At 48.1% G+C, this 27,436-nt stretch overlaps 1 protein-coding gene across 2 annotated transcripts in view; it reads right to left on the bottom strand.

The window, feature by feature from the left end:
• Nucleotides 1-27,436, bottom strand: part of FGD3 (FYVE, RhoGEF and PH domain containing 3) — a 421,797-nt gene that overhangs the window by 335,756 nt on the left and 58,605 nt on the right. Inside the window, exon 1 of one of the 2 annotated variants that reach the window (XM_063940800.1) lies at nt 4,897-4,966. The exons of the other annotated variant lie outside the window; for it this stretch is intronic. Coding sequence (XP_063796870.1) covers nt 4,897-4,951 — 55 coding nt within the window. The 5' untranslated portion in view covers nt 4,952-4,966. Of the gene's footprint in view, nt 1-4,896; nt 4,967-27,436 lie in introns of those variants that run through there. 2 annotated transcript variants of the gene reach the window in all.

Below are 27,436 nucleotides of genomic sequence, written 5' to 3' on the forward strand. Positions count from 1 at the left end.
ATAATACACCTGTGTCCCCTTTTTCATTTTAGAATAGTTAGAGCTACCAGAGTTTCAGACACTCACAACTGCAGAATGTTTTTTTCCATTCACACATGAACGGCCAATGAAAGGCAATGCACACCAAGTACAAATGCCCTGACTCGGATTGAGAGTTGGGCTGCATACAGAGTTATCTGAAGCTTCCATCCTACTTCACGGCTCCGAGGCTTGGCAAGCTTTCACAAAGCAGAATAGTTTAAGGAATTTGGCCCAAGAGCAAGCACTACACACTAAGGGGGTGATGTATCAAGACTTGGAGAAATATAGTGGAGAAATTGGGCAAAGCAGCTGGCCAACTTCTGTCATTTATCATGAAACACTTGCCTACCCTTCCGGAATAGCCGCAAGGCTCCCAAAATCAGGTGGCACTCCCGGCAACCTGGAAAAGTTGGCAAGTCTCCGCAGACGGCCTGCAAATGCAACTGCCCGCAGTAGCCCCGACCCCCCTGCAGCGCAGTGGGATATATGGCGCAATTTGCGCTGAATGCTGGTAAGCTGGGCATTGTATAGCGGGGGGCGGGGACACAATGCAATCACGCCTCCCACACCCTCTGCATCGTCCATCTATTCCGATGCCAGGCCCCTGTTGTGCCGACATGGCTGGGGACAACCAGAAAGACGGCAAGTATAGATTGGTTGATTTGGGCAACTACTCCACTTAATATCTCCCCAAGGCTTGATACACATACCCTCCAACATGACCCGCTCCACTAGGTACAAAATTCTCTGTTTCTGGACTTAATTTATTATTGCCATCACCTGTGAAGAAACAGCTTTCTTATAATTTAACTAGTTCAACACAGGTGACGGAAATCATAAATTAAGAGGGAAGTCCAGGAACAGAGCATTTTGTACCTAATGGGGCGGGTCATGTTGGAGGGTCTGGATACACCCCCTCCTAATCAGGATGACCATTCTAGTTTACATTTAAGATATTGTTGATAAGTACAGTGAAACAAATTTCACAAGTCCATGGATTATATAAATTAATAGATGCTCAATTTAGAGGCTCTGTCTCTGAATAACTCCGTTACACCCATCATGATATATGAACACAATTTTATTTGTTTTTTTATTTTATTAAATCAATGTCTCTGAATCTACAAAGAGTACTAGATCCTGGAGGTAGAAATGTGAAATGTACAGATTTACATGAGGATTTCTTACATTTATAACCAATGCAGTCTCTTTTTTTTTTTTTTTTTTACACAGTACACACCATCTGATAAGAGAAAATACATCTGCTAAATACATAAATGTGTAATATGGTATTATGCTCAATACAATGAATATTTAAGACTCAAAGTTGTTTTCTAACTGCGGGACATGTTGGCAGATTCCCTTCCAGACAATTAAACCTAACTGAATGGCCTAGTTTACACTGAAGTACAAACTAATGGGCTGCAGGAGCAGCAGTAGGTCAGCAGGGCTGAATAAAACCATCCCCTCTCCTGAATGTAGAATGCGATCCTTAAGGTTGAACAGTCTCTATTAGAAAATGATGAGCCAGATTTTAAGACCCGAAATCATTATCATTATCTCGCCCAACATCACACGGGGCCGCCGGTTGTCAGGGAAACATTGCAGACAGCATTCTTGTCATATTCAATATATACAGGGAAGTGAATGGGTTTCAGATTTTTCCATCAACTGAAAGGAAACATGCTATGAATACCCACACATAAATCTTAAGGATTTACAGTCCGCACTGCCATTAAAGCGCTTTTCCCCAGTCACTGAAAACCTGGCACACAGGCAGCATTTCATCCTAATGTTCTAAGCAGACGATGATTCATAAACACAGATCTATCAGGTGAGACAATCAATTATCCAGGTGTAACGCTTCCTGGTTGGCTGCACAGTGACAGATGCAATTGCTAAAATCCCCTCTGCACAGTGTTATGCGCCAAAGGCTGGTAAACTTGAATTTGGCTTAAGCTGCAAACATTCACACTGCAATTAAACATATCCATGGAACTTTAATATCTGCATAGAGTGCAGTGTGTGCCATCCCCAGCCTAGTTACAGTCTAAGTGCTGAAGGCATCCTCAAGGACATATGTAACCTGAGATCTGGGGATATAGATCAATTTGCAGACAATTAAGGATGCAAGGGACACCTTATCAGACTCCTAGCAAATCCATCAGCAGCAAGGATTTGCAGCGGGTAGAAAGCATGTTATAGCTTACCAGTTATACACCATCCTCTGTCTTTTTCACCAATGCTGGCTCCCCAATTTTCTGTGCTATAAAAACCGACAATTCAGCAGATGGACCAGTAGAAGATGGTGAGGTCATTTGAAGGTTGTTTGTTTGCTCCTGGTCCTTAGGCTTCTCCGATGACTGGCCATCTCCTGCCCCTTAATTCATTCCGAGCTGTGTGGATGCACTGAGCCCTGACAATGCCAGCTTGCGTTGGGAAAGTAGTTTGCAGCCTGCCTTGGAATTGTTGCCATGGAAATAAATGTGCAGAGGGGAGGGAAAAGGAGGGGAGGTAGGGGATGACAAAAGCACCCACTGAACGCAGAGGAACTGCAGGAAAACTGCCTGGGATTCTGCAGCCAGGATGAGTTGACAAAATGTCCTGCTCCTTTTTCCCTGGTTTGGGATTGCTCACACTCACCAACAATAAGTGCTTCAGTTATTCCCAGCGAGGACGTGGCTCTAGGTGAGCAAGCACATGTTCAGCGAGCTTCATCATTAGACATTACTTAGGGACAGACTGGTAAGTGGGATGGGTTCATGCTTGTCCACATTTCTAAGGATCAGAGTCCCCTCCCACTTGTCCCAAGTGAAATCTCCACCACGAACGACAGTCAAAATCAGATAAACGGGCAATCCTGCTTCTTAAACACATAATCCCTGTGTTCTACAATTTACTGCAATTACAGGTGCAGCAAATTATTTGGATTATGAGCTCCTGCATAGGTTATTAAACTACAATGATTTTCTTCTAGTATTATCATTATTTTATTTATAAGGTGCCACAAAATTCTGTAGCGTTCTATGAGACGTACGCTAATGCATTCGTAGGTGTGAATTTGTACGCAGCTAATGTGTGACCAGCGTCTCCAAAGATCCAAGCAACTGTATACAAATACACAGTGGTCGTCGCAGATCCTTCGATAATCGACTCCTAGAGTGGCCATGGGAACTGAAACGATGGAACCATGTTTAAAAAAAATGCTGCGGCTCACCTGCGTTTTTATTGCCATTCTCTGTTACCTCTCCCAAAAGGCCCCTGACTGTCAATCACTTTGCGAATAAATCCTCACTTAGCGGCATCGCTAAGATACCTTGGACATACTTGCCTACCTGCCCCTCTCCATGAGGGAGAAAATGCTCTGTTCCTGGACTTTCCTGGTAATGTATGATTGCCATCCCCTGTGGTGAGCTGGGTAATTGATAAGAAAGGTGTTTCACCACAGGTGATGGCAATCATACATTACCAGGAAAGTCCAGGAACAGAGCATTTTCTCCCTCATGGAGAGGGTCAGGTAGGCAAGTATGACCTTGGTGCGTGCGCAGTGCGACACTGAAGCATGCCAGGTCGGCTGATAATCACTGAACTAAGTGAATATTGGCACTGTGTTTATGTCTAAATAAGGCCCTTTGTCATACTTACCTACATTCTGGCTGCTCTCTGCGGGAGAGAGCAGCCAGGTCGTCTCAGAGGGCGGGCAGGGGAGGCTGTTACGTGGATGAAGGGGTGGACCGGAGGCGGGACGGGGGTGGAGCGGGGCGGAGTCACGATGACACTGCCTTTAAGCCACGCCCCCGCACTGTAATGCCGCGATCACCGGCATTACACTGCAGGGGGCGTGGCTATGATGACGCAATTCAGAAAGAATCGCGTCATCAACTGCCCGGACCGCCCACTTTACACACTAAGTGGGCGGACGGGCAGGGGGACCCCGCGAATCGGGAGACTTGCCTGCTCTTCCGGGGGGCCGGGAGGGTCACCCGATTTTCGGGAGCCTCCCGGCCATTCCGGGAGAGTAGGCAAGTATGCCCTTTGTACATAACGGAACCGTGACACTGGGAAATCTGTAGATACCAACTAGCCCGCATTCAAGACACTGAAACCAGTTTATTAGATGTACTTCAGACAAAAACAATACTAATATTTTTTGGGGTTTTTTTCTTCACAAAAGTACTAGGCTGTTGCTTGGCTAATTCATATGATAGGTTTTCAAACCCAGTCCTCAGGACCCTTAACAGTTCATGTTTTCCTGGTCTCCTCTCCTCACAGAATCACAAGTGATATAATTAGCACTATCTGTGGATATTTTAAAATGTGTCAGTGGGTAGGAATACACCATACCTCCCAACTTTGCATCTTTGGGGAGTGGGACACTCGCGCGGCGAAGTCGCGCGTGCTCCCGAAAAGGGGGCGTGGCTTCACGGGAGGACCCGCGATCGCGAGCCACGCCTCCGTTTTCGTCACTGAGGGGGCATGCCCAGCGCTCTGTGAGCCGCTGGCATGCTCCCTCTCCCTCTGTCTCCAGTGAATAGACGCTGTGCGCATGCGCACAGTGTCTATTCACCGCTGCTCTGCTAAGCAGAGCAGCGATTGACAGAGCCTCCCAACTGCCCCCCCCCACCGCGGGACACTGTGGGACAGTCCCCAAAAAACGGGACTGTCCCGCGAAAATCGGGACAGTTGGGAGGTATGATACACCTGTGCACCTGGAAAACATGACCTGTTTGAGGTCCAGAGGACCGAGTTTGGGAACCACTGGTCTAACTGAAAAACTTTTCAAGAGTATGGCTTTACTAGTTCCATACTAGTAGCAAAATCCCTTGTGTAGGATTAATGACAAATTGCACAGTTACATGTAATCATATGCAAGACCTGTTTTCTTCCTGCGTGTGTGGGAGACTTCATAGTACAGTATCACTTCTCTCATTCTGTGTGCTGGGTCTCTCTAGCAGTCTTTAATCAGCTGAGTTTTTATTCCTGCGGGTAAGAATCTAACAGAAAGAAACTATATTCATATGTGGAAATGTAAACCAAATAAATTCTGAGTCTGCCAGAAACATATATACATCTATATATACTGTATTGGTTCATAATCAAATTATTTCTGATCGCACTATTTATTGAACAAATCATAGACTAGAAGAATCAACTGACAATCTCACTTGAATGAAAAAAAACAACAACAAAACACAACAATAATATACTGTACAACTCCCTGAATTCTATATGACCAAGAGAGACAGAAATATAAAAGAAAATGTCCCATAAGATAGACATTTATAATATATTGACTGAAAGGTCAATTGATTACAGTACACGGAGCAATGGAGAAGCTGCTTTGTGTGCCAAATAAAGAAGTACTCAGACTAGGATACATGAGGCACTTGAATTCCTCATACCTCAGTGATGTCGCAGGTTCCCAGCGAATTGTAGGCAGCATCTACATTAGTACTAATCCAACATAAAATGAATACATGGTGTCTAATAGAATAAAAGTCATTCTGTTTCATGTTAGATTCTACTTCTTGTTCTGCTCATCAATACAGTAATTATGGGGGAAATTTACCAAAGCTTGGAGAGAGATAAAGTACTAACCAGTCAGCTTCTGTCATTTTGCAGGATGTACTTGAAAAATAATAGGAGCTGATTGGTTGGTACTTTCTCTCTCTAATGGTGCCCATACACTTGTGAGATAATCGGTGCTAACCTTCGATTTCGACTGCATCTGTGAGAGATTGTATGCACATTTTAGGTACCTTTTGACGCGATGCGCGGGCACGCTGTTCGAATCTCACGTCTCAAGATAGTATGTGCTGCACTTAATATTTATCGAATCGCAGTGCGATCGCATGTGTTTTTAAAAACACATGCTATATATCGCACTGCGATGGGCACCCGCTGGGAGCAGATGGTGGCCGCTCCCACTCGGCGGTGACGTGCCCATCACGTGATTACCATGCGATCCATCGCATGGTAATCTCTTTGGCAGTTCAGGTGCGATTTCATCACACCTGAACTGCCGGTGCGATGCCCCGCGATGTTGCGTCGCGGGGCATCACACAAGTGTATGGGCACCATAAGCTTTGATAAAACTCTGCCTTAAATCTGTTACACTTGTTTTACTTGGGGCTTATATCGTGCACTATGTAAATGTACGAAAGAAAACCAGCAGCTTTCCCTTCACTCAGGTGGTAACAGAGAAAGACACAGTGAGCTGTATATAGCGAGATTTGGCTCATGCATTATACCTGTTCCAGGGCTGCTGTCTACTGACGTCACCACTCCCATGACTCACAAGCACTGAGCACTACTAAAAGTCAGGACAAAGTACAAGGTTTTGTGTCTGCTTTAAACAGACGTTTTGTTGTTCAACATCTGTGTGCTTGAGCTCTTCATACAGTATGTAAGTTTACCATTACCATACACTGTACCTTTTATTTCCTCTTTTGCAGAGATTAGATTGCCATTTTTCACCAATAATTTGCAAATTGATTAGTATACACTTATATACGCTACTTGCCGAAATATATACAGGAATAATAATGATGCTCTGTACAACCCTCTCTATAGGGCAGATTCAGTACAGAACGCAAGCCGAGTGTAATTATTTCTGCTACGCGTGCACAGAACTAAGGGGGTCATTCTGACCCGTTCGCTCACTGCGTTTTAACGCAGCAGAGTGGACGGGTCCCTACTGCACATGCGCCGGCGCCGTAGCAGGGATACGATCGCCTCTGCCTGATTGACAGGCAGAGGCGATCGCTGGGCGGGAGGGGGCGGAACGGCGGCGTTTGGTCCGGCCAACGCAGACGTGGCCGGACCAAACGGGGGGCGGGCCACAGCGGCTGCGTGACATCACACACAGCCACTGCGGGCCGGGGAGCGATGAATAGCTCCCGGCCAGCACGCTAAAGCTGCGCTGGCCGGGAGCTACTCTTGAAGTGCAAAGGCATCGCCGCTGTGCGATGCCTTTGCACTTCTGCGAGGGGGGCCGGACTGACATGCGGGGCGGGCTAGCCATGTGCTGGGCGTCCCCCCGCATGTCAGGGAAGAAGATCGTAGCTGTGCTAAATTCAACTCGGAATGACCCCCTAAATGTATATAAATGCCCGCAAGCAAAATTGTATGCACATGTCAGAGGATCGCCCCTATACTTACACTTGGTTTTATACCCATCAGCAAGGTATACCTGTACCAGCCCTTTCCTTGCTGCAAACATCTAGAAACTGGTGAAAATACGTTTCAGAGACAACTCTGCATCACCAACACTTCGATACATCATCTCTATATACTGCCTACACAAGAATGCCAGTTACGTCACTACAGTCGCAAGTAAAGGTGTGACTGAAATGCTTACACTTCTGCATTGCCTGTACTTGCATTCGTAAGTTCCAGAGCAGGCACAGTGTGAAAATGTGCTAAAGACACTCGGCAAGCAAATGTATGTCCCCTATGCATCAACCCTATATTCCCTGGTCTCATCGTGCTACTGTACATACTGTAGCATTTTGCAAAGCATCTCATATACCAAGTCTAATATCTTTACGACACCCAAATGAAGCAGCGCCATAATGCGGTAAGTGCCAGGCTCTGCTCTGAGAGGGGATCTACTAGTATGAAATATGAAATTAGTGAGCATGCATACCACCCTACACCCAGACACTGGAGAAAGGGGTATCTACACTTCCTGGAAATCTTATTTTACATATATCAGCCTTGGATTCTCTCCCAAAAGGTCCCCTGTGAGCATATTTCCCTGAACAGCGAAGCTTATATTATTGCAATCAATCTGCGTCAACTCTACAAGTGCCTTGCTAAACTGAATATTTATCACAATCTGTAGCGGCACATTGTTCACCAGAAAGCGTGCAATAGCTTTGAGCAATTTATGTAGAAAACAAGATTTAAAAGGATGCATTGATATTCCACTTACCATGCTATTTTCTCTCCTAATGACTCACATGCAACATCAATGAAACATTTGGGAGGTTCTACCTTGTCTCTTAGCAACACAGGACTTCCACCACACTTCCACCTCAAAGGCTTGAAGGAAAACTAGAGTAAGGACCCTTCCCCCCCAGCTTAAAGAGATCTGACTCAGGGATTTCACTCTGCATTCATCCATCAGATTCCAAAAGGATGCCCCCCTGGGAGACCCATTCCCCAGTACTAATTTGTTTTCTCCAGTTTACATATTAAAAATATTGTAGGCCTTCCCCCATGTATCAGCAGAGGCTACCTCTACGTGGGATGAAGCGTGGCCAGATGCTGCTAATTGGACCGCAACAGTGCAAAGGTGAAGTGTGATTAATAGAGTATTGTATAAGGTAAAACTGAGGAATTGGTCTGACTGTAGCTACACCTGAACAGAAATAGAATGGCTGTAACACCATCATCACCCAAATGCGTCCTGTCTAATGCTCAGGCAGAATGCTACAGGAAGTCTAAAAGCTACAGGTAAACATTACTAAACAACGAAATGGCTGCTTTGGATTACAGCTAATGCTGCCATCCTTATGGTAAACTCTGGATTTACAGAGTCTTGGTGAGGTTTAGTAGTACTGCCAAGCCTTGCAAATATTTTTGCTAACAATTTACATTTTATATATCTCTAAGATGCATATTTTATTGTCACACAATCATACTATATAAATTAGGTCAAGAACTGTAAAACGAAGCAGTATCAGCAATTTAAGCCCCTTTCAGACATAATTACCCGGCTTAAAACTGGTTTGGACCCGGGACACAGAGCATGGGTTGAAGTCAGGGTTACTACTTTCACACATGGGTGATGACCCGGGTTATTACCCTTCACACCAGACCCGGGTCTTACAGTGACCCAGGTATTCCAGCATTCATTGGGCGCTTGGAGATGATCTCTAAGTGCTATGGTCCCCAGCCAATCAATTTCTTTTAGGCGTTACCCGGGTCACCAAGACCCAGGTCGCACCTTTCATACTTAAGACAGGTCGTCTACCCAGGTTGCAAGTATCTGGGGGAAAAAAGGGTCACGGACCTGGGACTCTCAACCCGGGTAGACCCTTTTAGACATAATCAGGAAATGGTTTGATGCGCAAAAACCAGACTTTTTGCGCATCAAAGGGAGTGCAAGTATAATCTCAAAGTTACCTTCTATACTGGAACTGGAATTGTTCTGCAATGAGGTATACTAATGCAGTGTTATACATACTATACTGCAATGAAATACAGTATAGTATATGCCTTATCTATAGGCATAAGGATTTCTACCATACAAGGTATACTGGGCATTGTCTCAGAGCCGTAACTAGACTTTTTGGTGCCCTGTGCCAGAGAGAGAATTGGCGCCCCCCTTTCCCGCCATATTTTTTTCAATAGGTACATAAGGCGCATGACTCGTGGGAGAGCTTGTTGTTATTCAGTTATAGTGGTATATTCAATTGAAGTCGAAAGCTGCCGTCTGTCGAAAAGACGTCAGTTTTCGACTTTTCTTAGGTCGGAAGGGTTTCCGACTTATTCAATCTAACTCCAAATTATTCGACAAGTCGAGGAATTCGACTTGTCTAAAACACGTGGATCGTGGGATAGCTGCCGATCTGCGTGCTTGTCGGTTTTGGCCCCCTTTTCGACCATCTCAATTCGACTTTAAAAAAGGTCGAAGTGAGATGTGGGAGCAGAGATGGGGAGAGCCGCGGGCAGACGGGGGAGAGCAGCGCTGGAGCATGTGTCCCAGCTGCCTCTCACAGCAGCGTCCACCCGGCTCCAGCCGGGAGTTGAGACGGGGGAGACTCGCGGGCAGATGGGGGGAGAGCAGCGCTACAGCAGCGTAGGCGGAGGATGTCACAGCCACCGCTCACAGCAGCGTCCACCCGGCTCCAGCAAGAGAGACCTCACTTGCTGGAGCTGGGTGGACGCTGCCGTGAGCGGTGGCTGTGACACATCCTCCGGCTACGCTGCTATGTCGCTGCTGTAGCGCTTCTCTCCCCCGTCTCAACTCCCGCATCTCAATTCGACTTTTTATAAAGTCGAATTGAGATTGCATTGAATAGCCCAGGTCGGATCCATTCCGACAAATGAATGTCGGAATGGATCCGACTTCAGTTAAATATACCCCATAATATCCTTTATTAAATAACACATTTCAATATATTGCCATACCCAGGATTCCAACCTATAACCTGTTAAATTCTAATCAAACACCCTACTCATTAAGCTATTTGATCCTGCATAAAAACTATGAACACTGTATGAAGCTACTGGTACTTTGTAAAAATAATAATCAGCATTGCCATTGAGCAGATCTATGTAGTGTGCAGCCAAACATCCAATCTCTTTCAGCCACAAACTACACAGATCTGCTCAGCCACAATGCTGATCATTTTTTTTCACAAAGTTCAAGGTAAGCTTCAAATAGTTAGAATTCTCTATTTTAGCATTACCTACCTTCCTATGCAAGGGCAGATAGCTCAATGAATAGATTTTTCTGAGTACAATGTCACATGCAATGGGTTCGAATCCCGGGTATGTCAGCATTTCGAAATGTAATAAAGGACAGTGTGACTGAATAACAAAGAAATCTCAAGTTGAGTTCATGAATGTTGTATAGGTATTAGGGGTCAGGGTAGGAGACAGCGGCAGCCAGGAGATGGGCTTCAAATAGTGGGGAAGCTGCAAGTGAAAGTATTTAAAACTAATAATTATCAAGAGCCGCCAACAGCGCCCCCTACCCTGCATCGCTATGTGCGGTGCACCCCTTTGCACACACCTTGTTATGGCCCTGCATTGTCTAGTTAATAGTCTTAATTTAATATATTCCTGTCCAGTCTCCACAAACAAGCAGCAAGCTCTATGGGGGAATTCAATTGTTTTTGGGTGCATATAAGTAATGGGTGCCCAACAGGCGATATTTAGTTATTCTGCAAGTGCTGGCACTTGTGCTAGATAGCAAAACAATTGAATAACCTCCGTCAGGTGCTCATTACTTACAGGTGCCCAAAAACAAATGAATTCCTCCCTAAGAGTGCATGCATTTCATATTTTGCCCACACCATAATGGTTAAAGGCTAGGGACAAGTGCCTAGGTGAAATAGATTTCTATAGGTGCTTGTCCACTTTAAGTATTGACTGGCACATTTTAAAAGATCCAGAGATTATAATACGTTTCACGTGTGATTATGGGGGAGATGTATCAAGCAGTGAAGAGACAGGAGAAGTGGAGAAGTTGCCTATATCAACCAATCAACTAGCTCTACCAATCGTTTTATAGAATGTACTTGATAAATGCTGCATTGAAGCAGATTGGTTTATACAGGCTTGATACATATGTGAGGATAGTGTCAGGCATGAAGGGCCCACCGGGGGAATGCAGTGGTAGGAGCTCATGTTTATAGGTGTGGCCAGTCTATAGAGGGGGTGTGGCCAGCCACCACATTGGTTTGCCTAACCATTAGAGAGTGCATGGGCTGGGCCCATTGATAACTATATATAGTAAGTACTGCTAGTGCATGTATGACAATATACCAGATTAATAACAGCAATGCACTGCAGAGAATACATCACTGCCCTGCGCAGTATAAGGTAACATATATATATATATATATATATATATATATAATGTATAATTCAAGTACACAGACTGGAACCTGATCTCTGGAGTAGGAGGAGGAGGGTGGGATTTTCCCACTGTACCCCCTGTGGACCAGTCCAAACCTGTGTCCAGGGCTGCCAAGAGAAATCCTGGGCCCCGATACAAGGGGGTATGGCCACACCTCTTTGGGGGCGTGTCTAGCACATGAGAAGCACCCATTCACAGGAGCATGGCATGCCTTCCAGCCAGGGCAGTAGAGAGCCTGGCTAGGCCCAGGTACTTTTCAGGGGGCATCACCTAATCACAGGAGGCCTGGGCCCCTCCATCAGACTTGGGCCCAGGTAATTTGTACCCTCTCCCCCCTCTCTCGGCTCCACTGGCATAGTCAGACACCCCTGTGGACCAGTTCTGGGGAATACTGACATAAATGGCAATTATATAACTAATGAGAGGCATAGATGAAAGGGAACATTTTACAAATGTGCAGCTGTGTGTGGCAATATTGTTTTTATTGTTTTTCACTAGCCAAATATGTCACCTTTTTCTTGTGGACCATTATTTTTAAAATGTGCTGAATTTTCTCCTACAGACAAATGAAACAGCTCAGTGTGTGCACTGAATGCTAGAAATCAGGTCTGCTCCCAACAAAAAAAATCAATATAGCTGTTGAACTTTTAATCAAAATTCCGTGGATATTATGCTAGTGTGCAGGTAGAGTTACAGTATAAACACTTCACAAGTGGTACATTATGAAATGAAAGGACTTTACATTCCCCAACAAGAATACCATCCTCCCATAAAACTCTCATTCAGAATTTAGTTGGCTGGCTGGGCCATGTAGTAAAACAGATTACTTGAGTCTATCCTTGTGAATATTTTAGGAACAGGTGGTCCAGTATACAAAAAAAAAAAAAAAGTTAGACAGAATAGAGAACAAGTGAAGCAGCACCATAAGGAGAGAGAATTGACAGCATAGGAAAGGAATGAGTTAAACATCTTGTGAGGGGTGGACCTAGCTGGAAGGAAAGTACAGCCCTTTGGAAAAAGGGGAGGGTTAGTATATATAGGGAAGGATAGGCATTTTGTCTCTCTCTTGTTGGTGAAATTGCCTTTGAGTGGGTGAGTGCTGCATAGCAGGCTTCCCAACTTTGACTGTGTTTCCCCTGGGGCTCATTAACTTTATTTTAACACCCTCCTCTGCATTCCCCCTCTACAATTCACCTAGGCCTCCACGGGCTCGAGCAGGGCCGCGGTGCGGCGGCCCGGGTCAGCTTTGTCGCTGGGTTCCAGGCCGGCTTTGCCGGAGGGACTTGAGCGGCGAGGTGGGCCAGCAGTGCGTCCCGGCCGCCCGGAGGTGGAAGGGCGGCTGCCCCCACCTCCGAGCGCGGCGGGTGATTAGTGGGAGTCGGGCGACCGCGGGCGCGCGCATGCGCGCCGCTGTGGGCGCCCGTCCGTGGAGCCGCACGGGGCTCGTATTCAGCTCCCTGGTCCCTAGGCAAGGTGGAGGGGCCAGAAGGGAGTCGGCTGCCAGCCGCGCGAGATCTGTCACTGGGCCTCGCGCGGCGGATCTACAGGGGGATGCGGCCGGGCGGGAAGCAGTGGGACGTGCGCGCGCACCCACGCTCGCTTCCGGCATCGCCGTTCACGCACGGGGGCGCGCAGCGGCGTCGCCAGCCTCCCGGTCTCCCCAGCTTGCTCCCCTGCAGCCGGAGTCCGGGGGGGGGGGGAGAGGTAGGGCACAGAGTGGCATAAGCAGGGCTCTGCAGGAAGGGACGGCCAGGGGGAACACGGGGGGTTAGAGGCACCAGGAGTCGGGGCGCGCGCACGAGCCCGTGCTCACGGCAGGCGGCGCCGTTTGCGCGCGTGCGCGCGCAGCGGCGCCGAACATCTCTCTGTCTCCCCAACTCGCTCCCCTGGAGCCCGATGCCAGCGGCTTGCGGGGGAGGAGGGGGGGGCAGGAAGGGGTTGGGGGCCGCAGGGCTGCTGCGGGCGCTAACCGGCCTCGCCGCAGCTCCCTCCCAGCGGGCGGAGTTGGCTCCGATCTGCAGGGGGAGGGGGCGAGTGTAGGTTCGGAGAGCGACAGCAGCGTTGGCGCCGACGGCCAGTCCCTCGGTAGAGACGGAGTGTGGTGGGGGACTGGTTCGCAGTGGGTCAGGGGCGCCCCCCTTTTTCCCCGCCAAGGCGGACGGGTCGGCAGACGTCGGGCCCCGGATGACGCCGTCGGGCGTCATGCGGGTAGGCGCGCGCGGGCCCCGGCTGGGGGTACCGGGGAGCCGGCGCCGCGGTTCGGGGCAGTCAGGGCCCCTCCGGAACTCTGGCGTTGGCTCTGGCCAAGGTGGGCGCGGCATTACGGCCGCTGGCTGCGGCAGCATCACCGGGGGTAGCGGCAAGCTCCGACGCGGCCGCGATGGAAGGCGGGTCCGGAAGGCGGTCAGCTTCAGCGGCACGGCGAATTGCCACGCCTGCAGGGAGCTCGGAGAGGCCGCCGCAGACCTGGAGCACTGTCCGGAACAGGACGGGCAGGGACGCGCTGCGGGGACAACCCCCTCACGAGTTGCTCGGCATGCGCCGCAGTTGCTTCCTGTGTCTTTCGCCCCTTTTCTCTCCTGCAGGGGATCGCGGCGAAGTGGAGATGGTGGAGTACGAGTAAGAAGTCGTCGGTTCTGCCACGCCGGAGGATTCCGTGTCGGTGCAGTCGACGGGATCAGGTGAGGTGTTACAGTCGGTAGCGGGCTCATTCACGAGTTCCAGTTCTCGCAGCTTTTCCTCTTCCTCCTTTTCCTCTGCTCTGTCGTCGCAGGCGTCCGAAGTCAGTAGCGCGACTAGGGCGAGGAATCAGGCGACTAAATTCGCCAAGAGGGCGGCGGGGCAGCAGGGAGCTGGAAGAGGCGTAAGCGGCTTAGCGAGGAAGCTCGCAGGGCCAAGAAACGCAGCGATTTGCACGGGTTTGTTCGCTGCGACTACACTGCGGTGATGCGGGGCCTGCGGGATAGCTGCCGTAGGAAGATTCGCAGTGGGACTTCGTGCATGTGTTCGTCTGTACGAAGGAAGTGAAGGAGTATAGGTCGGCGGCTGTAAAGAAGGGCATCGGGGCCGAGGCCTTCCGTACCTTCGATAACTGGCTGGCCGGTTTTTGGGTCTTCGCGGCGTGCTACCTGGAAGATAGGCCGGACGAGCACAGGAACGTGATTCGGTACATGCTTCTCATACATGACTTGCAGCGCACATCTTCGGGATCGGAGTGGCGTAGGTAGAAGCAGGATGGTTAGCGGGTCATGGACTTTGGGTTCAAGGACGTCTAGGTCTGGCTCAAAGTCACTCGGGCTTCGCAGCAGGCGGAGGAGCCCCGGAAGCCGGGGGCGGACGGGCACCGCGCAGGGTCGTCCGCCCAAGGGTCCGGCGCGGACGGCGGATCGGCCAAACCAGGTAGGTCGGCCGTCCGTACAGGGGGGAGAGCCGACACAAAAGGAAAATGTTTCGCGTTTAACAACGCGGCCTGTTCCTTCGGCGAGCAGTGTCGTTTTCGACACTTGGGCTTGCAATGCGGCGGATCCCACCCAGCCTCCTCCTGCTTCAAAGGCAGTCGTCAAGGTACCCGGGGTAAGCAAACTTATCCAAGGCAGGCCGCGGGCGGGAGCGCTCCACAGAGCTCCAACGCCAATTGATTTAGAGACGATGGGCAAGTGGTTAAATTGGTATCCAAATAGGGCGGATGGAAAATTTCTGTTTTCCGGTTTTAGTTTTGTTTTCGCGTGCCTGTTGCGAGCGAGGTGTCGGTTCGGGCCCAGCGGAACCTTCAGTCTGCCCGAGCCTTGCTGTTCGTGCTGAGGGAGAAAGTGGATACGGAGGTCATCTCTCCAGTGGGGGTGGTTCCGAAGAAGACTCCGGGCGCTTTTCGGCTTATTCAACATCTTTCTTACCCATCGGGGACGTCGGTCAATGACGCGATACCGCCGGATCATGGTTCGGTGGTTTATCAGTAGTTTGACGAGGCATTGGCGCTGGTCCGCAGTTACGGGACTGGGGCACTCATGGCTAAGATTGATGTTGAGTCCGCTTTTCGGTTGCTGCCGTTACATCCGGACTCATTCCGTTTTATGGGGTTTCGGAGCGGAGTATTTCATCGGCAAAGGTTTGCCGAGGGGGTGTTCCGTTTCATGCTCATTTTTCGAACGGTTTAGTACGTTTTTACACTGGTTCGTGGAGTCTTCGCCAAGGGGTCATGGGGTCGCGCATTACCTCAATGACTTCCTGTGTGCGGGGCCGGCACATTCAACACGGTGCGGCGACTTGCTGGTCAGCATCCGAGCCCTGTTTTTCCACTTCGGCGTTTCAGTGGATGAGGATAAAACTGAGGGACCGTCCTCCTGTTTGTCCTTTTGGGGATCGATTTCGACACAGCGTCAGGATCGGGTCGGCTGCCTCGGGACAAGGTGGTGAAGCTCCGCGAAGCTATTGGCCGGTTCGAAGGGTCGCGTAAGGTCACACTGCCGGAAGCTGGAAAGGGCGACTGCGGGGTGTGCCAGACCACATCATTTCGTGCGATGATCCTCCGAGATTAAAGGGGATGGAGCAATATGGGCCTCATTCCTGGAGGATTTCAACGGGGTGTGTATATGGCAGGCTCCAGCGGGGGACAGCGCTAGGTTGCAGTTGTTCACCGACGCGGCTGGGGCCTCTGGATACAGATGCTATCGGGAGGGATCTTGGTGCGCGGCTTCGTGGACGGCATCGCGAAGGCGTAACCAGGGACCTTTTGCTTCTGGAGCTTTTTCCCCATTATGGTGGCGCTGGAGGTTTGGGGCGATCGGCTGGCTCCTCGCAGCATCTTGTTTAGATGTGACAATCTGGGCGTTGGCGCATGCGATAAATAACAAGAGGGCGAAGTCGCTGTCATTCTGCGGGTGCTGGGACAGTTGCTGTAGACATGCCTACGTCGGAACGTGTGGTTCCGCGCGCAACATGTGCCGGGGCTGGAGAACGGAATTGCCGACGCTCTGTCACGAGGGCAGTGGGAAAGTTTTTGTTTGTTGGCACCGGAGGCCGACGAACATGGTGTTCATTGTCCCGGTTATGTTGGGCAGGTGATCGGGACGGATTGGAGGGTCTTGCGTTGCGGTCAGTGGCGCCAGCCACGCTTAAGCCGCAAGCTTGGAGCGAGTGGGAGGAGTTTGTTTAAGGACGAATTCAGCAAGGTAAGAGCGGGCATCGGATGATGCTTTCTTTTATTTGGCAGCTGTATGTTTCGGGTAGGTCCAGAGCGGTGGTATCCCGGTACTTGGCCAGGATTTCGTTTTTCAGCAAAATAAAGGGCGTCCCCGACGTGGCTAAGAGCGGGATTCTGTTGAAGGCGATGAAAGGATGGGCGCGAGTCGCGCAGACGCCGCCTGACAGGAGGAGGCCCATTGATGCGGCCTTGTTGCTGGATGTCATCAGGGCGGTTAGAGGTGTCACGTCGTCCATGTTTGAATCGCTGTTGTTTTTCAGTTTGGCGTGCTCAATGGCTTAACACGGGGCTTTTAGGGTTTCGGAACTGGTAGCGCCTTCTAAGCGAGCAGATTCGCGCATGCTGGTCGGGGACGTGGTGGTGTGTGAGAAGTCTTTGCTTTGCAGATTGCGGCGCTCTAAGACGGACCAAGTGGGGAGAGGTCAATGGGTCACCTTGGTTCCGGCTCTTGAGGAGAGCATTTGCCCAGTGAGGTTGGCAGTGCAATATGAGGCAGTACGGCCCGAAGGTCGGGGGTCATTGCTGCTGCACTATGACGGGCTGCCGGTGACGAAGTATCTATTTCATGGGATGCTGGGTCGCTGTCTTGCGAGCTTGGGCCTTCCACCCGCTGCGTTCGGGACGCATTCCTTCCGCATAGGGGCTGCGACGTCGGCTGCGGCGGCGGGATTTTCCATGGCTGAGATCCAGGCGGTGGGGCGATGGAAGTCGTCAAGTTACAGACGGTATATGCGCCCCGTTGCATGAGAGGTTAGCTCGCGCGTACTTTTGTTTCAATTCCAGTCGTTTAATCATGTTGTTACAGTTCAGTACGTTATGGTGTTGTGCGTTTGTTTGTCTTCCCCTTTTTATCCTACTCAGGGATTAGCTACTCGCCGTTGCTGGCATGAGCCGGCAGCGGGGGTCTGGAGTTATTTTGCAATTTTTTGCCTGACTTGACGGACTGAATTCTAATCCACAATTCGGCTAATCTGTTCTAATCAGAGTCCCTCAGCAGGTCTTTATGCTTTCACCTCCAGCTGAGTTATTACATGTTTCCCCCCCCCCCTTTTTTTGGTTATTTTCATCTTTCCCATTTGTGTGTTCATGTTATGCTTCAAATTGGCTGATTGCTCGTGCAGATCGGCTAGGCCGAGACTGCTGCAATATACGACAGCAAAATTTTTCTTTTTGGCAGATCCTTCAGGTTAATGCAGTAGATTAAACGATGGTACAGATGATTAGTATCCACTTTTACCCCCTTTTTCCTCCTCTTCAGGTTGGTTGGAAGATGACTTGCCTATTTGGGTGGTTGGCCACTCTTATGTGTATTGGGCCACCCAGTTTTGGCCTCGCAGGGGGCACAGATGTTTCCTAGGGCTCGAGGAGTTCGTTGGCTTGGTTGGCAAGGGATGATGTGGACGGAGGGGAGAAGTAGACTAGTGAGTCAGGTCAGCAAGCATGTAGCCCTAGGGTGTTGGTTGTCCATTTAGGTGGCAACGACCTGGGGAAGAGGACGTCTTTGGAGATGCGGTGGGCCATGATACAGGATCTGGCAAGTTTGGCCGCAGCATTGGACCAATTGTATATGGGTGTTCTCCTTGATGGTGCCAAGGTTGAGTTGGCAAGGTGTGGCGGACTGTCGCGAAATTGAGGAGGCCAGGCAAAAGGTGAATGGGGCGGTGGCGAAGTGGGTGTTGTCCCACGGAGGCCAAGTGGTTCGCCACCCTAGGATTCGGTTCAGAGACAAAATCACCTTTTTCGGCCTGATGGTGTGCATCTATCCAATGAGGGGATGATGTTTTTTCCTGGAGGATCTGTTCCTAGTGTTGCTGGAGTTAGGGTGAGGTTATGGTGGCGGTGCGAAGACTCTGGGAAGGAGTCTTTCGCTGTTGGCGGAAAAGAACGGCAGTTTGTGGTTGTATGGTAAGCTGTAGTGATTTACAGTTTGATTTGGTTTAGGTGCACTCACCTCCATCGACTTATTGGCCGCTTGACCACCCGTCCGGGAAGGCAGCGGCAGGGCACCCAGGATCGGTGGGTAGTCACTGTGGGGGTTGAGTTGTCACCTATTACCGGTTTTTGATAGTTGTAGTAAAATTAGGATGGTTTCGAATTTTTAGTATTTTACGGTTAATTTAGGTTAGTAGAGCCGTTCTTTTTGCTGCCACCATATGCCGGCTGAATCGGCATCTTAATAAAGTTTTCATTTACAGGTTTGCTATGGTTAGGGTCAAATAAATAGCTAGCAATTTTTCTGCCAAATTCAAGTCTCCGTGTCTTTATTTATTGGTATTAGAGGTAACCGAATGCTTTACTTGGAATGAACGGGTCCACCAAATGTCACTAGGATGTTTATACAGTCTATACATTGTGACCAAGAACAAATACTGAGAATTACATCCTTGAAGAGTGAGAGAAGTTGGACTACGGAGAAACAATAAGGTGCAGATCTGTGCTGTGATAGCTTTGTTACATCACTCAGTTAAAAAAAAAAAAAAAAAATGGAGAGAAAGAAATAATGTTATTACATAAATTATAATCATTATTATTATCAGTATTGTAGATTTGTAAGGTGGCATAGTCCTCTGCAGCGCTGGATGATGGGCGAAATAGGGACATACAAGGTAGACAGTAAAAATACAGACATGAAAAGACAGGGTAGGGAGTGCCCTGCTAATGTTAATTGGATTACATGCTAATTAGAGTAAAAAGGGAAATTCAAAGTATAATGAAAAACAGAAGATTATAGATCTAAAATGTAATAGTAAAAAAAATCACCTATTTTACCCTATACTTGTGGAACTATTTTCATTTTCTCATCACCCTTGCAACATCACCAGTACCATAACAGGTATGGACTCCGCCCTGTGCCAGCCCCTCCCTTCATTTTCTCATCACCCTTGCAACATCACCAGTACCATAACAGGTATAGACTCCGCCCTGTGCCAGCCCCTCCCTTCATTTTCTCATCACCCTTGCAACATCACCAGTACCATAACAGGTATAGACTCCGCCCTGTGCCAGCCCCTCCCTTCATTTTCTCATCACCCTTGCAACATCACCAGTACCATAACAGGTATAGACTCCGCCCTGTGCCAGCCCCTCCCTTCATTTTCTCATCACCCTTGCAACATCACCAGTACCATAACAGGTATAGACTCCGCCCTGTGCCAACCCCTCCCTTCATTTTCTCATCACCCTTGCAACATCACCAGTACCATAACAGGTATAGACTCCGCCCTGTGCCAGCCCCTCCCTTCATTTTCTCATCACCCTTGCAACATCACCAGTACCACCACCATAACAGGTACAGACTCTGCCCTGAGCCAGCCCCCCCCCCCCCCCCCCCCAAACGTGACATCATGGCATAACTCTTAGGGAGTAGGAAGAAGTCTACTGTCTGGAGCAGAGGTTCTCAAACGCAGTCCTCAAGGCACCCCAACAGTCCAGGTTTTAAGTTTATCCATGCTTGGCCACAGGTGACTTAATTAACACCTGCGTTAATTTGATTTAACCATTTAACCTGTGCTGAGCCATGGATATACCTAAAACCTGGACCGTTGCCTTGAGGACCGCGTTTGAGAACCTTTGATCTAGACTAGAGTGACCTAAAGATGCTACAGGCGGCTTATAGAAACTGTAGGCTGAAGGCCAGACACAATAGTGCCCCTCGGACCCTGCGCAGTGGCAACGCTTGCTCGCCCCCAGTTGTGGCTCTGACCAGTACTTTTTATTTCCTGCACCTCTACCAACTTTGTTCACAAATTCTTTCCCATTCGAATTCATTATTTCACTTCTTTCTAACACATTATAATACTTAAGGGCATATTTAATAACGAGTTATATACTTGTGTTATCCTCCATTATTAATCTTACATGCTGATCCAACCAATGAGCTCCTAATTGTCATTATTCAAACACATGACAGGAGTTGATTGGTTGGAGCATCGTTGTTAAATCTGCCCCTTAATCCTGTAACATCACTTTCCACAAATGATATTTTTGCAACTCCGAGCGCTTCACACCTCGAACCATCTACAGCTCTATCGCCCTGCTCTTTATTCACAGTCTACGAACATAAGTGGCATCCACCATCATCGCTCCTGTTCAACATTACCACAGTAATCATCACCTACAAACAAGACCCCATGGCTACAGGTAGATAAAAAGGTCTGAGTACCCTGCTCTGAAGAGTTTACAATCCAAAAAGCAAATATAGGGAATAAAACAAAAAGCAGATGTACTAGTTTGTGGGAAGGACCAGCTGCATTTATTATAACATTGACATATTTTAGGAAGGCACTTTTCTGCCTCATGCCTCAGTGAGGTCACATGATTATTTATGCTGGATATTGCTTTAAGACACAACGTGGCTGAGTACTCTAGATACAACAGGCACCCTGTAAAATCATAATATAAACGAAACTTATTTCATGCCTGAAATGTAATTCAGTTTTAAGAAGTTTATTTTACCTTTTTATTTTTCACAAACTAAATGATATTTCCATGTAAGTAATTCAAATTAGAAGAGCTGTTTTTGTGTAACTTGTAGACATGAATGTATCTGGACAAAAGGACAATACACTGCAAGTGTTTACATTAACAGAAGTTGAACACTTCCCAGAATTCCCACAGCTACTGAAAGCACTCTACACTCTGTGGGAATGAGCTTTGCTGTGCTGCATCCATGAGATACATTAAACAAGTAGCGCCATCTGCTGGCCCTACACAGAATTATATCCAACACAATCAGCTATTTCTGACCAGACAGCACAAAGTGTGAGCAGCAAAACGGTTTTAGCTTTGTGGAAACATCAAATGACTACTTTTCGCAGCTTATTTATAGATTTACTCTGCTGTGGCTTGTGTTGTAAAGTACTGCATGGTTTTTCTGGATGTTGTTGGGTTAAGCAGGAAGGGGGGAGGTCACTAAGAATAAATAAATAAATGGCTAATATTTGTGCAGTTATTACAAGAAAAATTGCACTAACAATTAGAGATGTGCAAGTTTGTATTTGCCCGGATCTCAAAACAGCATCTGATTGGCTCTCGGATGTCACGTGTTTTGGATAGCCAAAAAAAATATCTGGATAAATCCAAACGTGACTTAATTTTGTCGTTTAGAACAGAGTAAATCCAACCCGCACATCTTTCAGTCCATCACGTGACCACTAGCTTTCCTAAACAAAAGTCATCGATCCCTATTTTTAATGAAACAGCTGTGTATATAGACTTTTAGAAGTTGAATGATGAATGCAGCATTCTCAACAAAACTATTAACTGTTCATTAACAGATCTGCTAAAGAGCCTACAGTATGTACAATCGGGCTCAGTTTAATATAGGGAACAAAAATGCCTTTTCCTACGTTGGGGTGCTCGGTCATTGCTGAATGTTGCAACAATTTTTTTTTTCTATAGTTATGCCCTAGCCCTTACCTTTTATACACCACAAATAGGACCATATCTAGGGACGGATTGGGAACAAAAAGCGGCCCTGGAAAAATTTGTACTAGTGGCCCCACTTGGGCAGCACCAGAGGTGTAAGGCCTAGCCATGGGCCATGGCAGCAGCACCCTCCCCCCAAGACTTTCCAGATAGTGGGGATGTCCAGCATCAAGGGGGGAAGTTAAAAGGAAACAAAATTAATTATGAGCACATTATATGATACACCTTCAGAATTTAGGAAACTATATAATTCTTTAGAAAGATATATTTTCTTGCTTATTACACCAACCATATACCAATCACTATTCACTCAATCTTATATGTCATCCAAGCAGGCAGACAGAGCATACACTAGATCAGGCCTGGCCAACCTGTGGCTCTCCAGATGTTGTGAAACTACACATCCCAGCATGCCCTTCCACAGTTTTAGCCTTCCCTAATAGCAAAACTGTGGCAAAGCATGATGGGACTTGTAGTTTTACAACAGCTGGAGAGCCACAGGTTGGCCAGTACTGCACTAGATCATCTGCAATCACAGGCTAAGTGGCAAAGTCATTTTCATATATGCAAATTATTTTGCATCTTATTCATTATGTCTATAAAAAGGACCACATGTCCTCAAACAAAACAGGCCCCGCGGGTGCATCGGCCCACCGGGAATCTTCCCTGTGAACCCTATGCCCAATCCGCCTCTGACCATATCCCTACTAATATATAAGAATGAAACGTATGTTTGCTGCTCAATCGCAGCCAAACCTTTGAATCAATTGACTTAACAATTAGCATAACAATAGTTTAGAGGCTGGGTTAGAAGTAATAGGCTATGTTAGCCGTGGCCAACCTGTGGCTCTTGAGCCGCATGCGGCTCTTTCTTTATTCAAATGTGGCTCCCGACACTCAAAGTCACTTGACCACAACAGATCCTGGAAACTGGTGCACTCCAACCAGACACACAGCAGCACTATGGCGACTGAAAACTGAGGGAGCCAGATACTGGGCTGTAGTGACATATGAAGGTGGGCTGGAGTGACAAAAGGGGGAGCTGGCTGGAGTGGCACAGAAGGATCCTGGTAGGAGAGACATAATGGGGGAGCTGACTGGGGTGATACAGGAGGGTGCTGGCTGGAGTGACACAGGAGGGTGCTTGCTGGAGTGACACAAGGGGGAGCTGGCTGGAGTGGCACAGAAGGATCCTGGTAGGAGAGACATAATGGGGGAGCTGACTGGGGTGATACAGGAGGGTGCTGGCTGGAGTGACACAGGAGGGTGCTTGCTGGAGTGACACAAGGGGGAGCTGGCTGGAGTGGCAGGGAAGGATCCTGGTAGGAGAGACATAATGGGGGAGCTGACTGGAGTGACACAGGAGGGTGCTGGCTGTAGTGACACAGGAGGGTGAGGGCTGGAGTGACACAGGAGGGTGCTGTCAGGAGTGACACAGGAGGGTGAGGGCTGGAGTGACACAGGAGGGTGCTGTCAGGAGTGACACAATGGGGAGCTGACTGGAGTGACACAGAAAGGTGCTGGCTGGAGTGACACAGGAGGGTGAGGGCTGGAGTGACACAGGAGGGAGCTGTCAGGAGTGACACAATGGGGAGCTGACTGGAGTGACAAAGGAGAATCCTGGCAGAAGAGACACAATGGGGAGCTGACTGGAGTGACACAGGAAGGTGCTGGCTGGAGTGACACATAGGGGAGCTGGCTGGAGTGGCACAGAAGGATCCTGGTAGGAGAGACATAATGGGGGAGCTGACTGGAGTGATACAGGAGGGTGAGGGCTGGAGTGACACAGGAGAATCCTGGCAGAAGAGACACAATGGGGAGCTGACTGGAGTGACACAGGAAGGTGCTGGCTGGAGTGACACATAGGGGAGCTGGCTGGAGTGACACATGGAGGAGATGAAGTGTATAATGTGAATATGGCTTTTTCAATATATTTTATGTGGATCTGGATTCTTAAATTATTTTATGTGGAAGTGTCTTTTTCAATGTATTTTATGTTGATTCTGGCTTTAAAATGTATTTTATGTGGATCTGGCATTTTCATTGTATTTTATACCAAGGGTGTGGCCTATCAGGCACAAGGTCACACACCATTTTTGCACACGGTCCTTCGGCTTGATGTCGGCTCTTTGATGTACCTAACAAGATTTTTTGGGCTCTTTGTGCCTGACTGGTTGGCCACCCCTGGGCTATGTGTTTGCCCATAGCTCCTGGCTCTCTGCTTGGCCGCCTGACATACAGAAAGATGGGGTGTGCTCTAGAATGCTGGGGTGTTTCATGTCCCCAGTCCACCCCTATTTCTTAGGTACTTGTGTACCAACTCCAACGGGCATGTGTATCTCGGACAAAACAAAATAGGGTTATCTGTAGTAAAGTTAGTTTGTATCATAGAGATAATAAGGTCAAGTAAAAGTATCAGAGAGATACTAAGCGCAAGTAGAAAAAAATTATATACAAACAAATACATAGGCTTCAGTCAATGGGGGTAATTCAGACCTGATCGCTCGCTAGCGTTTTTTGCAGCGCTGCGATCAGGTCAGAACTGCGCATGCATATGCATCGCAATGCGCAGGCGCGTCGCACAGGTACAAAGCGGATCGTTGCTGTGTGATGGGTTTTACGAAGAATCCATTCGCACAGCCGATCGCAAGGAGATTGATAGGAAGAAGGCGTTTGTGGGTGTCAACTGACCGTTTCCAGGGAGTGGTTGGAAAAATGCAGGCGTGTCCAAGCGTGTGCAGGGCGGGCGTCTGACGTCAATTCCGGTCCCGGACAGGTTGAAGTGATCGCAGCGGCTGAGTAAGTCCTAGGCTACTCAGAAACTGCACAAGATCTTTTTGTACCGCTCGGCTGCACATGCGATCACACACTTGCACAGCTAAAATACACTCCCCTATGGGTGGCGACTATGCGAACGCAGGACTGCAAAAAACAGCTAGCGAGCGATCAGGTCTGAATTACCCCAATGTACTGAACAGCAGTAAGTCTGAAATTGCTTACCACAGAACTTGGAGTGGAGTAGCTGCACGTAGTAAAACCACAATATTTGTAGCTTTTGTCAGCGTTGTCTGTCAGAATGTGTAGAAGTGTGCTACAATAAACAAGTCATGTCTGCTGATTGCCGTTAATTATATTTAGTCTGCAGGCATAAATTAACAGAGATACTGTCCGAGACCACTTGTCATAACAGCTGCAATGCAGATAACTTGAAAGCGGCTCCACATTACATGGAAATCCTTAGGAGATGCTGGGAAACTGTAGTACAGTTCATTGTGCGGTGGGGGCTGGGAGACCGGCGGTCAGCATACTGTCCAGAATGCCGGGGGGGGGAAGGGGGGGGGGCAGCGCAACAAAGCCCCTTGCGGGATTGGTGGTCGCTGCACTCGCCACAGGTTTTATTCCCACTCTATGGGTTTCATGGACACACACGAGTAGGAATAGTCCCTGTCAGTCGGCATGCCGACTGTCGGGCTGGTAAGCAGGCGGGATCCCGGTGTCAGCATGGTGACCACCGGGATTCCGAACGCTGGTCACGTGACCGGATCCCCTTTGTGCTCCTTAGCACTGCCATCTGGCACATTACTTGTAGCTACAGGCAAACACTATTCTGCCATCCAGGCTCGCTGTTCACATTCACTTTTACAATGTAGTGTCTCAGACCCTTCAGTGCAGAGCACATAATAAGAAGAACTGTAGTGCTGCCAGTCGCGCGGCCACACACACACACACACACATCAGTTTAGGCATAGCACTTTTAACTTCACAGTAAAGGTGAACGTCATAAAAAATAAATAAATTTGCTTTTAGAATATTACTTTAAATGTCACTCAGATGTCCGCAAACAAAATCTTATTTCTATTTAATTCTAATAACGTTACGTAACAAAGTTGTCCGGCCAACACCAGGTACTACAGCTAAACACACCGGCTACTTACATAAACAGTATATAGCAGGGCTGGCCAAACCAGTCCTCGATATCTACCAACAGTACACATTTTCCAGATCACCTAGCTGGTGCACAGGTGTAGTCATTACTAATTAAGATGTGCTGCATTCATTCCTAACTGACAATTCTACAGGTCTCCAGGAGGACTGGAAAACATGAACTGTTGGTAGATCTCGAGGACCGGTTTGGCCAGCCCTGATATATAGGATAATATTCCCCTGGACACATAATGGGTTACTATGATAGGAAAACCTTGTTGTGTTTTGCTTGCACTACTTTTATTTTACAATTAACACTGTGTTACATTAAATAGATCTTCTGTGTCAAGACACTTAATTTGCACCAAGGACACCTAACATAATAGTTGCTATAAATCTCACAAGTCTATTTTAAAAGTAACAATTTATGTTTCCCATAAAACAGCAGTTTCTGTACAGAGGTATGGTGCATACACACGGTGAGATATTTACTATCTTCGATTTTGACTTTGCGATTTCCCCTGAACTCCCCGGTGCCCTGAACCACCAATATTGACTATCTTTATTTGAGATTTTGACTAAGTGCCAATTTTGACTATACTATGTACTAGATTGTACACTATATAGTCAAGATTGACTTGCACGCACAGTCTATCTTTCCTTGCGATACCGACCCCATGGGAGTGCGCATTCGTATCACATCGGTATAGCAGCTGGCTAAACACAGTGCGATATGCACTAACTTTCCTTGCAATTTTGACTACAGTATATAATCAAAATCGGAAGAATAAATCTCACCGTGTGTACACACCTTAACAAAGATACAGCATAGTACCATGCCTTATGGCTATACTGTACTGAACTCAGATATAAGCTGCACTTCTGCCTAGTAACAACAGTTTGCATATAGCACAGTCCTGAACAAGTATTCATGCAAATGGTGCATTCCTGTATACATACAGTATATGGTGCAGGTGACCGCTGTATGAGTCCCCTAGTTTCTATTTCACTCCAAACTTGTCCTTATGGCATGGTGGACAGAGTTACTGTTTGTCTCCTAAACTGAGCGCCTCTAGGCACAGGCCTACTGCCAGGGCCGGAGCTTCCACTAGGCAGCTTTAGGCAGCTGCCTAGGGGTGCCGGGACCTGAAGGGGCGGTCTGCTACAGGTGCATGAAAAAGGTAGTGTGGTCCTACATCTCATAGTCGCCTCAATCTCCCTGGCACTAGTATCTACAGTAGCTGCGACTGCCAAGCTCCTGTATTGCA

Source organism: Pseudophryne corroboree, chromosome 9, assembly GCF_028390025.1.
Source record: "Pseudophryne corroboree isolate aPseCor3 chromosome 9, aPseCor3.hap2, whole genome shotgun sequence".
Classification (NCBI taxonomy): Eukaryota; Metazoa; Chordata; class Amphibia; order Anura; family Myobatrachidae; genus Pseudophryne; species Pseudophryne corroboree.